We start from the raw sequence: 17,511 nt of genomic DNA, 5'->3' as shown, positions 1-17,511 counted from the left end.
ACTCCTAAAGAACATCATCAGGCCCACTGAGGAAATAGCCAGAAATACAGATGGAGATAGAGGAGGGGGCTGGGTCCTGACTCCTGGGTCGGAGGGAGGAGGGGGCTGGGGGTCCAGATTGCTGGGTCTGAGCATGGAAGAAGCTCTGTGACCAGACTCCTGGGTCTCGGGGAGATGGGCGCTGCAGCCTGAAATACGTGGGGTTGAGGAATTAAATCCCACGACCCCAGCGTACTTTGCCGCGGCTCCGCACGCCCCAAGGGCCACGCCCCACTCCGGGCAAAGTCCCGTCTACTTTCTTTCAGACCCCTCCGCGCCGCTCTGGGCCCTGGAGAAACCGAGTCGAAGGTGCCAGAAGCGTCTTGAGACACCTCTGTAAAAATGGAACAGCAAGAGAAAGAGACTGGGCCCGAGGGGTAAGAGACGCAAGACCCTCCCCACGGGGAGGACAGAGACTAGAGAGGGAAGGGGACTGACTCAAAGAGAGTGTCAGAAAAAAAAAAAAAAGTCTCAAGTATCATCAGTTAGAAATAGACTCTCAGCAATCTTATTGACAGAGTTGAGGGAGATACTTAGGAATAGGGACACAGCTAGAAACAGATATTCGTGGAACAGGGAGAAATTTCAAGAAGGAGCCAAGAGAATCAGAGATATCAGGAACAGCCATAGAGCTGGAGAAATAATAATAATAATTGTCAGACCCAGGCCTTTCCTATGCACCTTTGGTACCACCAAGAGCCATCTTTTGGTTTGAAAAATTAAGGTTCAGCACAGGGAAGTGATTGGCCCGGAAACACACCTTGAGCGAGGCAGCCTGGAGCTGGAATTTCATTCTGTCTGATGCTGAAGTTCTGGCTGAGGTGTCTGTCTCTCTGTAAAGAGAGATGGGAAGAATGAATGAGAGAAAGATGGAGAGACTGAGAGAGAGAGATTGAGAGAAGTGGGTAAGGAAGTCAGAGGTGGATGCAGAGCTGAATGGACTCCCAGGAAAAGGGCTGGACCACAGTAGGAAGGACAGAAAGAGATGGTGAGACCCGCTGACCTGTCCTCTTGTAATTCCAGGAACAACCTGTCCCTGCCATCACCAGGGACCGAGCCGTGGACCCCTGCACCTTTCCCAGCCTTGCCACCTCTCCCCCTGGGCACCCCAGATCCAGCCCACCTGGGGCTCCCTGAGAGCTTGGCCTCTGTCACCGTCCCCATCCGTCTGGACGCCCTCTCCTACCTCCTGCACAGTGCCCTGCTGGGGGCCTACACCCTCCAACAGTCCTTGCCCTCCTGCCCCTGCACCCCCCAGACATGCTGCACCCAGCCAGGCACGGCCACAAGGCCATCCAGGGGACGCGGGGGCTGGGGCGTCCAGCGCAGGCCAGGCTGGGGCCAGGGCCAGCAGCGATGGCGACCCGGAAGGGCTGAGAGGGGCTGGCTGGGGGGGTCTGGGGCTGGCCCCAAGACTCCGCCGATGATGCCAGCATCGCCAGCATCACCACCAACGCTGCCTGACCAGGATGGGAAGAAGGAAGCCCCAGGTCAGGAGCCACCCCAGGAGACGCCTCCTGCTGCAGCAGAAGACTGGGAGACAGAGTACTAGGACCCTGAAGGTCCAGCTCCCCAGACTCCTGAGAGGGGCCCCCAGGGTCACCAGGAGGGTTTTCCTGGAGCCCAGAGTGACCTCAGCTATGGCAGAGATACCCCAAGAAACATCCTGCTCCCGTGTTTCTTCTCCCCAAACCACAGCCTCAGGAGTGGGTCCTGCGAGGCACCCCATGAAAACTGGAGCTGATTTAGGATCCCACGCCAGCAAAAGCCCTGAGCCTCATATCTGTGCCCAAAGCCATGCCTCTCCCCATTCCCAACACCACCTCCAACTACAGTGACAGCCCCAACCCCATCCCCCTTGCCTCTGTAGCCCCAGTCCTGTCCCCACTCTCAGTATCATATCCCCAACCCCACTCATTCCCATTTCCATCCCCATCTCCACCCTTAGTCCCAGCTCTGCACCCTCCTCCTCTACCTACCTCAGGCCAACCCAATCCTCATCCTTAACTGCCTCCTAAACTTGACCCCAAACCCAGCCCATCTTCAACCCCAGCCAACACCATCCCATCCTCCTTCTGGTCCCAGCCCCAACCATGACGTGCCCTGTGACCCACCTGCAAAGAACCCCATTGGCCCAACATACCCAGACACCTGCCACCCCCTCGACCCTGTTTCCTGCCCTTGGGAGTGGGGAGCCTTGGTTGAACAATAAATGGATGACTGCCCCATGTCTTGTGTCTCTGTGTGTGTGCTTACGCAGCTCAGGCTAACCCAGCGGGTGCTGTGAGCAAGGCCTGTGAAAGGGTGGTAGGGTCGTTGGGAGGGTCACAGAGAGAGGCCAGTGGGGCCAGGGGTTGCGGGGAGGGAGCACTTGGATCCCTGTTTCAGCGAATTCCATTTGGGGCCTCTGCCACCATTGCATTTTTGCCTGCTGGAAGCTGCTGGGCCACGGGCCATTGTGTGGGGAGGCTTAAGGGATTTGGGGGACCCAGGGAGCAGAGAGGCCAGCAACCTGGCTCAGCTCAGTCCGCACAGAAGGGCTGAGGCAGACAGAGGGCTTGTGACAGGCTCTGCCACTCAGGTAGGGAGCAGGCATTGGACCTATAGGCCCCCTCCTCCACCAAGACCTAAGGGTCCGTCCTCTAGCTCCTTCCTCTCCCGGGGGCCTGGGGGGGTCCCAGCCCCTAGCCCCCTCCTCACCTGGGATCTGGAAGTCTAGGTCCCCAGCTCCTCCTTCCTCAACTGGGAGTCCAGATCCTGACCCCATCTCTCCCCGTCTCCACAGATCACCATGTACAGCTTCATGGGTGGCGGCCTCTTCTGTGCCTGGGTGGGGACCATCCTCCTGGTGGTGGCCACAGCGACAGACCACTGGATGCAGTACCGGCTGTCGGGGTCCTTCGCCCACCAGGGCCTGTGGCGATACTGCCTGGGCAACAAGTGCTACCTGCAGACAGAGAGCATCGGTAAGGCTCCGGGGCGGGGTCTGCGCCGGGCCTGGGGTGAGAGCCCCCCGCGGGGCACAACCTCGCCAGCTGTTCGGCTTGTGGAGAACTCTGTGGCTCAGAGAGGGAAAGGGACCAGCCAAAGATTGCTCAGCACAGAAGAGGCAGAACTGGGATTTCAGGATTTTTTTCTAGTACAATTACTCCTGGCACGGAGTCAGGTAGAGCGGTTGGGGGTGGGGCTGGGGCTGTCAGAATAGCATTTCCTCAATATCGATGACGTATCAAGGACTAGGTTGGGTACTGTGGGATACGGAAGCAATACGGACCCTAAATTTGCCAAATACTGGATGGTAGTTTTTAAAACCTACTGTGCGCCAGGCTTTGTAATATATATGTCTATATGTACATGTCTATGTATGTATATGTATATATGTGCATATTATAATATATGTTGTAAAAATGGAGAAAAATAGCTCTTCCAGCATAAGGTTCTTGCAAGCTACATTATAATAATATATATTATATATAAGATGATATATATTATATAATATACTATATATCTCTACGTATCTCTCTCCATATGTATATACATATACATATGTACATACATACATATATACATATATATGGAGAGATACTCACATATATTGTATATTATATTACGTAATATATAATGTGCACTATATATTAATAAATCAATAATATACAATATGCATATACAGTAATAAATTAATAATATACAATGTGTATTATATATTAATAAATTAATAATATATAATATTACATATTTTATATGTACTAAATAGTGTAGTGGTAGTAGTAGTAGTAATAATAATAACGACTGGCATTTATTGAATGTTATTGAGTCCTACATGCTATTCTAAGTGCTTGACATGGATTAATGCCCTTGGTCTCCCAGCAACAGTGAGGGTGGTACCACTGTGTCTAGGAATAAAACATGAGACTTGCCCTCAAAAATCCAAACATTCTCTCCAGGGGGTTTTGGGAGGAGGAGCCAACTCTCCTGAGCCCCGCGACCGGCCAGATTTCAGCCACCCCATCTCACTGAACCTGCCTGGGGAGAGGCAGCAGAATGCCCCTGTGCAGGAGGGGTAAACCGAGGCAGGAAGCAGTGGAAAGACATGCCCCAGCCGCCAGCTCCCGAGCTCAGTCAGCCTCCTTACTTCATGCATGCCTTTCATTTCCGGAGGTCTCATTCGTCATGCTTCTACCATTTCTCCCGCTTCAGCCTGGGAAGGCCCCAAGGACATCCCCTCTGTCTTCTCTCTGTTGGGGATGGGGGGAGAAGGAGGCATGATGGAGGTCTGCAAGTTCATTTGACCTCAAAACCGAAATCCTCAGGGACATACCTCACCCTGATTGATCGCTGGGTATCTGTTCAAGCAGCTGGCTCACCGTGCACATCAATTGTAACTTGTTCACCAGACTCCGAGCAGGAGACGTGAACTTGCAGGGGCCAAACCCAGCCGCAGACGCGTGTGTATAGTGTTTTTAAAGTTTCTTACGTCTCTGCCAGAATTTAAAAATTTGGAGATTTTAGGTATAAAAATCGGGACTTGTAGCTGTCTTTGAAAAATCCAGTTTTGCATCCTTCAAAGGTGGTCTCCCAGTCAGGGTCCCTCAGGAGACAGGTAGCACACCGTGATTTGAACAGGGAGAGTTTTCTCTGAAGATGGAGCTGAGAGGCAGTAATGGGTAACTGGGGATGGGACACCACAGCCCCCACTTCAGCCTGCTGGGGGACAGATAAGCTGCTCTTTTTTGCAGCCACAGGCAAGCCTCAGAGGCGTTTGCATTTTCCACTCCCACTTCACCACAACCAGGGGAAGGACATAGGCGAAAACATGCCCCATAAGTCCTCCAGACTTTTTTTTTTTTAAGATTTTATTTATTTGACAGAGAGAGACACAGCAAGAGAGGGAACACAAGCAGGGGGAGCGGGAGAGGGAGGAGCAGTCTTCCCGCTGAGCAGGGAGCCAGATGTGGGGCTCGATCCCAGGACCCTGGAATCAGGACCTGAGCCGAAGGCAGAGGCCTAACGACTGAGCCACCCAGGCACCCCCCTGCAGACTTTTAAATACCCAGAGGCATCCGTAGTTTCCTGGGGCTGCCATGACAAAGGACCACAGACTGAGTGACTCCAACAACAGAAATGTACCGTCTCACAGCTCTGGAGGCTGGAGGTCTAATAACCAAGGTGTCCGCAGAGTTGGTTCCTTCTGAGGCTATGAGGGATAATCTGTTGCCTGCGTCTCTCCCAGCTTCTGGTGGTGGTTGTCTGGCAATCTTTGGCACTCCTTGGCATGTCAATGCATCATCCTGATCTCTGTCTCCATCTTCACATGGTACCCCCCACCCTCCTAAATGTCTGTCTTTCTCCAAATTTCCCCATTTTGTGAGGATACTAAGTCGTTTTGGATTAGGAATCCGCTCTGCTCCAGTAGGACCTCATCTTAACTTCCACATATGAATTTGGGGGTTGGGGGAGAGATACCGTTCAACCCGTAACAACATCCGTGGAGAAACAGCCAGCAGTTTTTCTTACTGAGGTTCACACAAGACAAAAGAGTGCATTTTGCAAAGATCCAGACTTTTTATTTTTCAGTGGCGGGATCCAGGCTCTGTCCCAGGTACACAGGTGTCATGGGTCCTCTGAGAGACAGAATAGCCAAGCAGTTAAGAACAAGGGCTTTGGTGCTTGGTTGTCAACGCCAGTCGTAGTGCCAATTATGGGACCCTGGATAAATCACTCTACCTCTCTCAGCCTTAGTTTCTTCACACCCGAAAAATGGGGATTAAAAATAGTACATACAGCAAGATGAGATCATAACTATTATTCCCAGGGCATGTCCTAAAGGGCCAGCCCAGAGCCAAGCACAAGAGACGAATGATTCTCAGTGCTCCACGTTCATTCACTCAGCATGTGCCCTGAGGACCCGCTATGCGCCAGGCGCCTGGTGCAGCAGTGAATGAGAAAGCAAGACCTTTGTCCTCACATAACTGAGCAACCAGCAGGGAAAGACAGACATAAATAAGTTAAAAATAAATAAATAGGTCATTTTCAGGTATGGGCAAGTGGTTATCAAGGAAATGAAAGAGAGTGGTGGGAGAGAGGGTAGGAAGTGATTAGCAGGAGGATAGCGGGGAATCAACACTCATTCATCATTCATTCATTCATTCATTCATCCACCCACCAAACATTTCTCCAGGCCTGTTTGCAAACGAAACTTGTGCTGAGGATGGTCTCCAGGTAGAATCCTGGCCTCAGGGAGCAATCAGGCTGGAAGGGGAAACAATCCAAAGAGCCACAGCCCAGAGCAGGGGATGAGGACGATACCTGAGGGGTGAAAGGGTACTTCCCAGAGGGGATTTGGGAGCTGGGCTGTGGAAGATGAATAGGAGCTTGCCAGGGGAAGAGAGCATTTGTTTGCAGAGGTGAAGGAGGAGGTGGGTCAGGGACGTGGAGAGAGGCAAGGCATCCCGGCCCTCAGGGGTAGCAGCTTTCGCCACTGAGGGCAGGGGTTGGCATGGGAGTGACCGTTCGGTGCTACCACAGCTTATTGGAATGCCACCCGGGCCTTCATGATCCTGTCCTCCCTGTGCGCGACATCGGGCATCATCATGGGCATCCTGGCCTTCGCTCAGCAGCCCACCTTCACCCGCCTCTCCCGGCCCTTCTCCGCGGGCATCATGTTTTTCGCCTCCAGTGAGTGGACCCACCTTCCCCGTCTCCCCACCTCCACCCCTAGCGTCCCTGCCCATTTCCATCCCCAGCACCACTCTCATGAGGAGAGGGGTTCCTCCTCATTCTCAGCTCCATGGCCATCCTAGTCGCACCCCAACCCCAACCCCAACTCCAAGACTGGTTCTAACGCCTAATGCCAGCGTCTTCTCACATCAGCCGCTGTCCCGTGGCTCGGGGCCGGCACTAACCACCGCCCAGGTTTAAGGGTGCGATTCCTAACAAGGCTGCTCCTACTTCAGTTGCAAGAGGGGTCCTCAGGTCATCTGCCCTTTTGACCCCTGGCTACAGGTGGTTCAGGGGTCCCCAGGACCCAGTCAGTTTCAGAAATTTGCTAGAAGTCACAGAACTCAAGAGAGCATTCCATTTACAATTACAGATTTATTATAAAGGGCACACCTCAGCACCAGCTCTATCAAGAGATGCACAGGGTGAAGCCGGAGAGGGTCTTAAAGGCAGAGCTTCTGCACCCTCCCCCCATGGTGTCCCACTGAGCTGTTCACCAGCCAGGAAGCTCCCGCACACTTCGGTATCCGGAGTTCCTGCTGGAGTTTCATTGACTGAGTCATTGACCCTGTGACTGAACTTAATCTCTAGCTTCCTTCCCAGGATACCAAGTGGCTTAAAGCCCCTACCGGCTGTTCTGTTCCCGTGGCTGGTCCTTCTGGTGACCAGGTCCTACCCACTGTCATCTCAGCTCATCAACATAAATCCAAGAGGCTCAACAATAACAAAGACACCCGTATTGATCAGGAAATTCCAAGGATTTAGCGTCTCCCTCCCAGGAACCAGAGCCCCAAACCAGCCCGTTCAAATTCTTTATTACACAGCACAGCCCCGTCCCATCCCCACCCCAAACCTACTCCCGAGGCACCCTCACCCTTTTCCCTTCCCACCCCAACCCGGCCCTCCGCCTTCCTCAATCTCACTCCCACCCCGATCTGGAAAACCCCACCCCCACCCCTTTTCCCACCCACCTCCCCCCATCTTCTCTCCCCAGCCTTTTTTGTCCTGTTGGCCTTGGCCATTTACACTGGAGTCACTCTCAGCTTCCTCGGTCGCCGCTTTGGGGACTGGCGCTTTTCCTGGTCTTACATCCTGGGCTGGGTGGCCTTGCTCATGACCTTCTTCGCAGGTACGAGGGCTTGGGGGTGGGAAGTTCAGCGTCCGTGGCAGAGTGGGCAGCACTCCAGAGGGTGAGATGATGGGGTATCCCACAGGGCCCCCCCAGCATTGAGCCAGAAGACAGACACCCAGGGAGAGAGGGAGTGCTGTTTTGGGGTCTTGGGTTGGGAGCCCAGGTTAGGAGGACTTGGGGGCCAAATGGGATCTCTTCTCACGCAGGGATTTTCTACATGTGTGCCTACCGGATGCATGAATGTCGGCGCCCGTCTGCTCCCCGCTGAGCCCAATGTACCCCCAACTTCATCTGGAAGTTAAAATGGGGCCACTGAAAAGGAGGGGGAGGGTCTAGAGGCCTGAAGTCCTGGTTCCTTTGGGCAGGAGGGGGCTCAGTCCTGGACTCTGGGTGGGGGCCTCTGACTCCTGCGTCCCAAGGGGGAAGGAGGGAGAAGGGGGCCTGGTGGGAGGCAGTTGAGATGACCCAAGGCCCAGCCCACGAAGAGGGGGTGTTAGAGAAATGGGATCTCCAGTTAGAGCGACTTTTTGAGAGCCTAATAAAACTGATATGAAACTACTAAGGTGTGGTCCTTGAGGGGTTGGGGTGATGAGAAACAGGTGTGAGTGGTGGATGGGGTGGGGGTGGTTGGATTACTGCGGGCCAACCTGCTCGGTCTCTGTAGGGATGGGGACAGACATGAATCACACAGTCCCCACCCAGGGGTTAACTATGACCTCTAGGAAACAGATGTGTGGGTCCAATTCTTGGTGTGTGTGTGTGTGTGTGTGTGTTTTTCCTAATCCCACATCACCGAGCAACTCAGTTCTGACACTATCTATGCAGAGGTAGTGTTAGATCCCACAAGTGGAGGACTCGGTCCTAAAGACTGCCCCCCACCCCCACCTCAGATGCCATCACAAGTGCAGCTTCTCACCTGGGCTTCTGGTCGACCAGCAGTAGATTGGAGGTTTCCATGACTCACTCTTTGGGTTTGATTAATTTGCTAGAGCAGCTCACAGAACTCAGAGAAAGATTCTACTTACTAGATCACCAGTTTACTATAAAAGGATATAACTCAGGAACAGCCAGATGGAAGGGACGCAGAGGGCAAGGTGTGGGAAGAGGGCAAGGGGCTTCTGTGCCCTCTCCAGGGGGCCCCTCTCCCCATTATGCACGTGTTCACCAACCTGGAAGCTCTCTGAACCCAGTCTTTGTGGGTTTTCATGGTGGCTTCATTACACACAGGCATCCTTGAGTGCATCATTGGCCACCGGTGATTACTCAGTCTTCAGCCCCTCCCTCCCCAGGTTGGGGGCTGGGACTGAAAGTTCCACACCTGGTTGGTTCCCCTGGCAACTTTCTTACTCTCAAGTGCCTACCCTGGGCCCCCAGTTGCCTCATTAACATAGCAAATACACCTTCAAGGCCCTCATCACCTATGAAATTCCAAGGCTTTTAGCAGCTTTGTGCCAGGAACAGCACAAAGACCAAATATGTATTTCTTATGAATCATAAGATCAGTGGGATAATACAATAAATGAAAAGATCTGTGGAAAAAACCACCTCGCCCTCCACTCACATCGTCTCCAGTCAGCATTCCTAACCGCCCCTCCCCTCCCTGGATGGGCCCCTCCAACTGGAAGCACCAGATCTCTGATCTGCACCCCGCCCCCCGACTCTTCACACACCATTCATGACCTTGACCTTCTCATTCATTCATTCATTACTTCATTCAATAAGCTGTGCCCAATTGCCATGAGATTTACTGATATCTATCATAAAATAATAAGACTATTTAGCAAGGCCCATTCTAATAATAAGAATATTAATTACAACCTACGCTAAAACTGTCATATTAATAGAGGCTTACTCCCTAGAAATATTTATTGGGGACTCCGCAAATAACAATAATACCATATTTATAGAGGCTTCCTCTACTAACAATGGCAATTGAGGCCTTCTCTAATCGTAATTTATTGAGGTCTATTTAAGTAGACATATTTACTGAGGCTTCCTCCAGGAATCATATTTATAGGAGTTTATTCTAGCAATAATAATGATGTGGTAACTCCAGACTCATCTCCGATATCCACTTGAAAAGAAGAGGCATCTCAAATCTCCCGTGTCTTAGTCTCTCCCACATCCCACACCAACTCCTCCCATATCTCCCCATCTTGCCCCGTTGTCATTCAGATGCTCCAGCCAAGAGTGTTGGGATCGTCCTCAGCTGCTTTGTTGCGTCCCACATCTGATTCATCAGCAAGTGCCGTTGGCTCCTACCTTAAAAATGTGTCCAGGAAGAATGAAGGGGGGAAATCGGAGGGGGAGACGAACCATGAGAGACGATGGACTCTGAAAAACAAACTGAGGGTTCTAGAGGGGAGGGGGGTGGGGGGATGGGTTAGCCCAGTGATGGGTATTAAAGAGGGCACGTTCTGCATGGAGCACTGGGTGTTATGCACAAACAATAAATCATGGAACACTACATCAGAAACTAATGATGTAATGCATGGTGATTAACATAACAATAAAAAATTTTTAAAAAATGTGTCCAGAATTTGATTCCTTGTTCATCCAGTTACCACCCTGATCTTGTTTCACCGGGCTTATGGCCTCAGCCTTCTAACCGGCTCTGCCAGTGCCCCTTCCCTCCTTCTGCTCCCCCGGCAGTCCATTCTCTACACAGAGGGATTTTCGTTAAGGCATGATTCAAATCACGTCACCCCTCAGCTCTAAACCCCCCAGTGGCTCCCAGCTCCAATGAAAAGCTAGTCTATCAAGGTCATACAAGATGCCCCGTGTTCCAGATCCCCGCTAACTCTTTGACTCAATCCTCCCTCCCTCACTGCAGCTCAGGGGCCCCCAAGACCGCCTTCAGTTTCGACGGTTCGCTAGAAGGAATCACTGGAAAGCTGTTATGCTCATGGTTACAGATGATCATAGCAGAAAGGATACAGATGAAAATCAGCCAAGGGAAGAGGCTCGTAGGCAGCGTCCAGACCAGGTGTGAGCTTCCAGTTGTCCTCTCCCAGTGGAGTCACACGGACAGCGCTCACCGCGTCCACCAACAATGTGTGACGATCTGCACAGAGGACTGCCCGCTGGGGAAATTCAGTCCAGCCTTGGCGTCCAGGGGTTTCACTGTCCAGGGTCTGAGGCAGTTCTGTAGGCATGGAGAAATCACATGGCTGACCTCAGCTACTCAGTCTTCGGCCCCTTCAGGGGTCATCCTGACATGGCGTGGCCCAGGGCCCCCGCCATAAACCACACAGACAGGACACACTATCTAGTGTGGCTCAAGGACCCCAGGTGTTCAAAGACACTTATCAGGCAGGACATGCCAAGGATTTAGAAGTTCCTTTTCAGGGGACAGGCCACTCTAATCCTTTGTCAAGGTTAATGCTTGGCTTCTCACTTACTCTGCTCTGAGCCTTGCCGGCCACCAGGCAGGCACAGGTGTGCGCTGCCCCCTCCTGGACGGCTCTTTCCAAATGTCTGTCAGGTTTTTGCCCCAAAGTTACCTTTTTCACCGAGATGCCACTGACTGACTACCTTATCTGAAATCACAACGCACTTCCTCTCCCACTTGTTTGTTTTGCTTTTACATATTTTATTTTGGAGTAATCCCTACACCCAACGTGGGGTTCGAACTCACGATCCTGAGATCAAGAGTCGCATACTCCACCGACTGAGCCAGCCAGGTGCCCCTCAGCTCACTATTCTTAGCTGATAGTTTCCATCTAACGTTCTTTATTTCTTTTACACCAGAGTGGATACATGAAGCTACATTCTACTAGACAACAATTAGACTAAAAGATTTAGTACATTTTTATCATCATAATAGACTGTGTTAAATATTATTAACAGAGTAGGCCTCAATAGAAATGAGGGTGCCTTCCATAATAACTGGTTATAAGCAGCATTCGTGTCTTTACCATAGTGTGTATAGTGTAGGTTCGGCGAGGGTGAGGGACTCATGTGCTTTGCACACCGATATTCCCTCAGGGTGTGGCATAGTGCCTGACCTATAAGAAGTGCTGGTTGAATCAAATATTTCCGGGGGCGCCTGGGTGGCTCAGTCGGTTAAGGGTCGGACTCTTGATTTTGGCTCAGGTCATGATCTTGGGGTCGTGGGATGGAGCCCCACATTGGGCTCTGGGCTGAGCGTGGAGCCTGCTTGGAATTCTCTCTCCCTCTCCCTCCCTGCTCGTGCTCTCTCTGGAGATAAGGATGGGGTAGAGATTGCAGATGGGCTCTGTGCTCTGGCACTCCCTTCACCACACACCCATGGCCCAGATTCCTGAAGCCTGTCCGCTGCTCTTCACTAGACCTACACGCACCACCATTTTTGTGTCGGTGCCCCTGCTGCTTATGACCTGAATCTGCCCCTGGGAGCCTGTCCTCGTGAGCATGTTCTCAGGAGTGGCCAGTTACCTCGGTGGTGAGGGTCTGGGTGAGAGATGGGGGCCGGCAAACTGGAGTCTCCAATAATGGAAGAGGCCCCGGCCTCTTGAGTCACTCTGGGTCTCCCCTTCACCAGCTGTGGTGGGACTGTTGGCTCAGGTCATCTTCGTGACAGAGGTCCTCTTCCAGGCCATTCCCCGATTCATAGAGGTCACGTGTGCCTGCACTTTCTACCTGGGCTGTGTCACCTTCACACCTTCACCTCACACCTGCTCATCCCGATCCCTGTATGGGAGGAGGAGGCCAGTGCTGGGAGGGTGGGACGGTCCTGTGTGCCTGCCCCTGCCCCTCAGGCACCCTGATCTTGGCAATGAAGCTCACCACACGGGAGGCCCTTCTCAAGGCAGAGCTGTCTGTGAACTTTTATCAGAGGAGGATGTGGACGTGTCTTGCTCTCCACAAACTTCCAGAATTGTGATTCTCCACCATTTGCTTGCCTTGGGGATAAGCTCCATGCAGGGATCCAGGAGTCTGAGCCCCTGCCTGCCTGCCTCCTCCTCAGGACTCGAGTCCAGGTATCCAGCCCTCTTTTCGTTCAGCCGCAAGCATCCCGGCCTCCAGCCCCCTCCTTCCACAGAGACACTAGAATTGGGGCCTCCCTCTTCCAGAATGGAAGGTTGCGGAACCCACAGGAAAGCATGACACAACCCCCAACTGTCCCCTTTGGCCACATCCCCCCGTTTAACTCACACCCTGGTCTCATCTATCACCTCCCACCATGGGGCCCCCAAGCCTCTCTCACACCTCTTCCAGGAAGTCTCCACTGATGTTGAGGGTTCCAAGGGTGGGAGGTATAGAACCTAAAACAGAGGCAAGTTCTGAACCACCATCCAAACCACTGATGATGTGACACCCTCCCCACCACACACTGTGAGGGGAACCGGACCTCTGTGGGGGGAGGATGTTGTCAGGGCAACCAGAAAGGGAGGGTGTAGGGCAAGACTCATCTACCCGGAACTGAGTGAAACAAAACTGGCCTGGTTTTAAAGTCTTAAAGGCTTATCTTTCTTGAGCTCAGAGGACCCGAGTCCAGATCACCAGCCTCTTCATCCCCAGGACCCAGACACCCAGTACTCACCTCCATGGAGCTCTGTCGGTCCCTGGCCCTACTCACTGGCTCCCTGGGCCTGGTGTCCATCCTGATTGCTCTGAGCACGGATTTCTGGTTTGTGGCTAAGGGGCCCAGGTTTTCATTTCACTCGGGGCTCTGGCCAAAGGAGTTTCACACCGAGGTATCAGGTAAGGGATAGTGGTCCCTCTCCTGTTGGGGGTGGTGGGCTGCCAGACGGGCGGGCACCGACGTCTTACCTCCGAGCAGGCTACATCCGTGCGACGCAGGGCCTCAGCATTCTGGCCACCCTGTGGGGACTGATGTCGGTGATCTTCCTGATCATGTCCTGCATCCCCTCACTGTCCATTCGAGGCTACGGGCCCCTCGTCTCTTCTACCATGGCTTTTGCTGCAGGTAGACTCCGGGCTGCACTTGGGCTCTGGGGACCGGTGGGTTCCCGCAGAGGGCCTGAGCCCTCTCTCTTGTCTTCATCCCCAGCCATTTCTGCAGTGGTGGCCATGGTGGTCTACACCAGCGAGCGGTGGAACCAGCCTCAACACCCCCAGATCCAGACCTTCTTCTCCTGGTCCTTCTACCTGGGCTGGGTTTCAGCTGTCCTCTTGCTCTGTACAGGTTACTGATCCTCCTGGACCTGGAGAGGGCAGCTGGGGGCTCTGAGACAGCAGGGTGGGGGCTAATGCTAACCTCTTTCTGCCACCCCCAGGTAGCCTGAGTCTGGGTGCTCACTGTAGTGGCCCCCGGCCTGGCTATGATGCCATGTGAGCCGGAGGCGAGACAGGCAGGATGAAGCACTATCCGCGGAAGACCTCATCAGGAGCCGCAGGCCCCCGCAGCCCTCCCTCTAGCCCTTACCCCCAGCCCTCCCGTAACCCCTCCATTTATTTCTTCATCCATTCAACAAAAATTTGCTGGGATCTGGTTATTCTGAGATTAATTCAGCCACGACATTAGCTGAGGGCAAGCCAGCTCCCTGGTGGGCGACACTAAGCGCCTAGAAAGGAGTCAGAGCCCCCACGTGCCATCAGGTGGCTCCTGCGCATGGAACCGGGGCAGGTGTGGACTCAGGCACGGCCCCATGTTGGCTCCCTTCTCCCGCCCTTGTCTTTCTCTGTGTTTCTACCTTGAAACCCCGTCCTTTCTCTTTTCTCCTTGGTCTTTCCCACTTCAGTGCTCTTTCCTTCTCACTCTCTCCCTGATTTTGTCACCCTTGTCTTCACTCTGGTCTTCCTCGCTCACTTCATTAATTCATTTACTCCTTCAGCTGGCTTTTCCTGAGCTCATCCTTTCTGCTTGGTCTCACTGGGGATGCTGATGGGAAGTCTGACCCGGGCCCTGCCCACTGGGGGCTGCAAGTCTGGTGGGGGAGGTGAGAGAGCAGGCAGAGCCCAGGATGGTGGGGAGAAAGACTGTGTCAGGGGTGGGGGGTTGGGGGGAGCTTTCTGGGGTGAGGGTGTTTAGGGGCTTCTCGAGGCCATCCAGGCAGAGGGACCCAAAGGTGGAGGTGTGGAAAGCCTGGAAGTTTTCAGGGGATAGAGAACAGTGCTTTGTGGCGGAATGTAGAACACAGGGGTGGTGGGGCATGAGGATGGAGAAGCAGGTGGGAGCAACGGCCCCGAGGGTCACAGTGACTCTCTCCTGAGGGCAATGGGGAGCTAGGAGGACGTTGTGAGCCGGGGAGGGACAACGCCAGTTCCAGGTGCCAGAAAGACCCCTCTGGGACATGCAGGGAGGCCCAAAGGGAGAGAGGAGCTTGGCAACGCAATGGGTGCGACTGGGACCAGGGCATGAGGTGGGAAAGAGGGAAGGAGCCAGAAAGATTCGGGGGGAGGGGGCAGAAGGAACCAGACTCAGGGATTCAAGGGCCTTGTGGAGTGATGGGCAAGAGGGAGCAAGGATAGTGCCCAGGGGTGCAGCACAACCAACCGGGTGGGACGGTAGAGTCATCCCTGGTTTGGTGGAAGATGCTGACCTCGGCTGGGATATGGTTGTCGGGGGTCTGGGAGAGAGACCCAGTGAGGAAGCTCCTCTGGTAAGGAGCAGGACGGAGGTTCCAGGGAAACGGGCACTAAGTGGAGGGAGGAGGAGGAGCAGGGGCTTGTGTGGGGACCTAAGGGGGCACAGTCGGAGAGCTGGGGACCTGCAGAGGTTATGAGATCAAGGGAAGCGTTTTCACAAGGTTATGATCTGCTATGTCATGGCCTTTCGGCTCCCCCCAGACCTGCCATCTGACTCTGAGCTGTCTGTGTGCTAGAAGAGCTGCTTAGGTGTGTGCGTATGTGTGTGTATGGGTGGGTGGGTGGTTATCTCTTTAAATGGCTGATGGGAGAGGGGATTCTGGAACTCCTCCTGCCTCACAGAGACCCAGTCTCCCTTCCCCCACCCCTCTGGACTCTGTGTCTAAGAAACCCTGGGAGCTGGGTGTGAGTCATTCAGGTGGGTGTGTGCATGGGGGTGGGGAGGGCACTGGACAGGCTAAAGGGACATTCCACTGGTGAAAGACAGGGTCTCTAAGCAGTGATTCCTTGGGGGTGAGGTCTCAAGGCCCCCAATAGGAGCAGTAGGTGATGAAGGTGTTGGGTTTGGGGAGGGCCTGAAGGAGGGGCCCCCAGACAGCGGTGCTGGGGTGCAGTCAGACATGGAGGGACATGTGGGAGGGGGTCTCAAGGACTTGAAGGACCCGGGAGAGGGGTCTGGGGACGGGAGGGGTGTTGGCGAATCTTGCATGTGTGGCCCTCGGCAGCAGCCTCCCTGGCATGGGGGTGAAGCAGAGCCTTCGGAGAGGGGGCACCTTGCTGGGCTTCTTGGCCCAAATCCTCACGATTCTCTCCACTGCCACCAACTACTGGATCCGTTACCCCGGGGGCCACAGTGGCCTGTGGCAGGAGTGTAATGGCGGAACCTGCTCCAACATCCCCTGCCAGAGTGAGGCCCTGCCCGCCCAGATGTCCCCCACTGGACAGACAGCCCCCAGCACAGACCACAGCTGGGCACATGCTGCGGCGCCCCCACCCTCGCCCCTTCCACTCCAGTCTCAGGTCCACCTGCTCCCCCGCGACAGAGACTACCACGAACCCCCACTTGGGGACCTACTTCCCTGTTGCGACATTAACTGCCCCTCATGAAGTAACTTCCAAGTTCCCATCCAAACCGTCAACTCTGCTCCCAGCCCCGTACCGGCGGGTCGGGGTGGTGGCCAGGGCCGGAGCCAGCGCGGGGCTGAGGCGGCCGCTCTCCCCAGCCATGCTGGCGGTGACTGGGGCGTGCATGGTGCTGGCGGCGGCCTCCGGCATCGTGGGTTTGGTGATGGGGCTGCGGATTCTGTGCCACGAGGGCGACTCGCGGGGCCAGACTACGAGCGGCATCTTCTTCCTCTACGGTGAGACGGCAGCGGGCCCTCAGGCACAGGGTGGGCCTGGGGGTTGCAGGGTGCAGGGGCCCAGGGGTCGCGCTTTCAGGCGCGGGGACGGAAGTGGGGGGAGGGGCCGGAGACCCAGAGGAGGGGGTGGGGCTGGGAGAAGGGGGCGTGGCCCGGGCGATGGGCGCGGTCTGGGTGGGGCCTGGGTGCAGCCCCCCCGGCCAAGCTCACGGGGTGCGCGGGGCCCAGGCTTGCTGCTGCTGATCGCCTTGACAGGCTACACCGTGAAGAACGCGTGGAAAAACGACGTCTTCTTCTCGTGGTCCTATTTTTCGGGGTGGCTGGCTTTACCCTTCTCTATTTTCGCGGGTAACCTGGACAGCGGGAAGAGGGTGGAGGAGACTGCCCAGAGGAGCCCCTTCCCCGCAGACTCCCAGCCGCCCTCCCAGGGACTCCTCAACACACTCCGCTCCCGACTCCCGCAGACCCGGCAGGGGCGCCCTTGGGGCCCCAAACCCCAGTCCCCGGGGCGCTCCCGGCCATCTGCCCCAGGACCCACCGTCCCCCACCCGCCCTCCGCTCCCCTCCCGCCAGGCTTCAGCTTTCTGCTGGCGGACATGATCATGCAGAGCACGGATGCCATCAGTGGATTCCCCGTGTGCTTGTGACCGCAGCCTGGGGCAGAATAAAGGAACGGCTTTCACCGCCGCCGCTCCGCGTGCCTTTCTGGGGACCGTGAGGACACGGGGG

At 54.6% G+C, this 17,511-nt stretch overlaps 4 protein-coding genes across 4 annotated transcripts; all 4 read left to right on the top strand.

Annotated features, from left to right (window-relative positions):
• Positions 1-381: 381 nt before the first annotated feature.
• On the top strand, positions 382-1,591 carry CUNH19orf84 (chromosome unknown C19orf84 homolog). Its single transcript, XM_032388026.1, has 2 exons — positions 382-416; positions 1,063-1,591. The coding sequence occupies exons 1-2, from the start codon at positions 382-384 to the stop codon at positions 1,589-1,591; spliced, it is 564 nt and encodes a 187-aa protein (XP_032243917.1).
• Positions 1,592-2,830: 1,239 nt separating this feature from the next.
• On the top strand, positions 2,831-8,156 carry LIM2 (lens intrinsic membrane protein 2). The gene is made up of 4 exons (XM_032388028.1): positions 2,831-3,005; positions 6,565-6,714; positions 7,751-7,885; positions 8,095-8,156. The coding sequence occupies exons 1-4, from the start codon at positions 2,831-2,833 to the stop codon at positions 8,154-8,156; spliced, it is 522 nt and encodes a 173-aa protein (XP_032243919.1).
• A 5,174-nt stretch (positions 8,157-13,330) lies between these two features.
• NKG7 (natural killer cell granule protein 7) lies at positions 13,331-14,168 on the top strand. Its single transcript, XM_032388027.1, has 4 exons — positions 13,331-13,573; positions 13,653-13,799; positions 13,884-14,018; positions 14,110-14,168. Exons 1-4 carry the CDS (start codon positions 13,417-13,419, stop codon positions 14,166-14,168), a joined length of 498 nt encoding a protein of 165 aa, XP_032243918.1. The 5' UTR covers positions 13,331-13,416.
• Positions 14,169-16,159: 1,991 nt separating this feature from the next.
• On the top strand, positions 16,160-17,429 carry CLDND2 (claudin domain containing 2). Its single transcript, XM_032388029.1, has 4 exons — positions 16,160-16,328; positions 16,645-16,782; positions 17,011-17,130; positions 17,356-17,429. Exons 1-4 carry the CDS (start codon positions 16,160-16,162, stop codon positions 17,427-17,429), a joined length of 501 nt encoding a protein of 166 aa, XP_032243920.1.
• Positions 17,430-17,511: the final 82 nt, after the last annotated feature.

The sequence above is a fragment of the Phoca vitulina genome, unplaced genomic scaffold (genome assembly GCF_004348235.1).
Source record: "Phoca vitulina isolate PV1807 unplaced genomic scaffold, GSC_HSeal_1.0 scaffold52, whole genome shotgun sequence".
NCBI classification, from domain to species: domain Eukaryota; kingdom Metazoa; phylum Chordata; class Mammalia; order Carnivora; family Phocidae; genus Phoca; species Phoca vitulina.
Note: the sequence above shows the minus strand (reverse complement) of the source record. Positions and strands in the feature narration are given on the sequence as shown.

What these genes read in the sequence shown, in the direction of transcription:
- CUNH19orf84 (XM_032388026.1), top strand. Translation starts at nt 382, where the DNA reads ATGGAACAGCAAGAGAAAGAGACTGGGCCCGAGGG. An exon ending in AAAGAGACTGGGCCCGAGGG is followed by an intron (nt 417 to 1,062) that starts GTAAGAGACGCA and finishes TTGTAATTCCAG; the next exon opens with GAACAACCTGTCCCTGCCAT.
- LIM2 (XM_032388028.1), top strand. Translation starts at nt 2,831, where the DNA reads ATGTACAGCTTCATGGGTGGCGGCCTCTTCTGTGCCTGGGTGGGGACC. An exon ending in CCTGCAGACAGAGAGCATCG is followed by an intron (nt 3,006 to 6,564) that starts GTAAGGCTCCGG and finishes GTGCTACCACAG; the next exon opens with CTTATTGGAATGCCACCCGG. An exon ending in GCTCATGACCTTCTTCGCAG is followed by an intron (nt 7,886 to 8,094) that starts GTACGAGGGCTT and finishes CTTCTCACGCAG; the next exon opens with GGATTTTCTACATGTGTGCC.
- NKG7 (XM_032388027.1), top strand. Translation starts at nt 13,417, where the DNA reads ATGGAGCTCTGTCGGTCCCTGGCCCTACTCACTGGCTCCCTGGGCCTG. An exon ending in GTTTCACACCGAGGTATCAG is followed by an intron (nt 13,574 to 13,652) that starts GTAAGGGATAGT and finishes ACCTCCGAGCAG; the next exon opens with GCTACATCCGTGCGACGCAG. An exon ending in TACCATGGCTTTTGCTGCAG is followed by an intron (nt 13,800 to 13,883) that starts GTAGACTCCGGG and finishes CTTCATCCCCAG; the next exon opens with CCATTTCTGCAGTGGTGGCC.
- CLDND2 (XM_032388029.1), top strand. Translation starts at nt 16,160, where the DNA reads ATGGGGGTGAAGCAGAGCCTTCGGAGAGGGGGCACCTTGCTGGGCTTC. An exon ending in CGGCATCTTCTTCCTCTACG is followed by an intron (nt 16,783 to 17,010) that starts GTGAGACGGCAG and finishes CGCGGGGCCCAG; the next exon opens with GCTTGCTGCTGCTGATCGCC. An exon ending in ACCCTTCTCTATTTTCGCGG is followed by an intron (nt 17,131 to 17,355) that starts GTAACCTGGACA and finishes CCCTCCCGCCAG; the next exon opens with GCTTCAGCTTTCTGCTGGCG.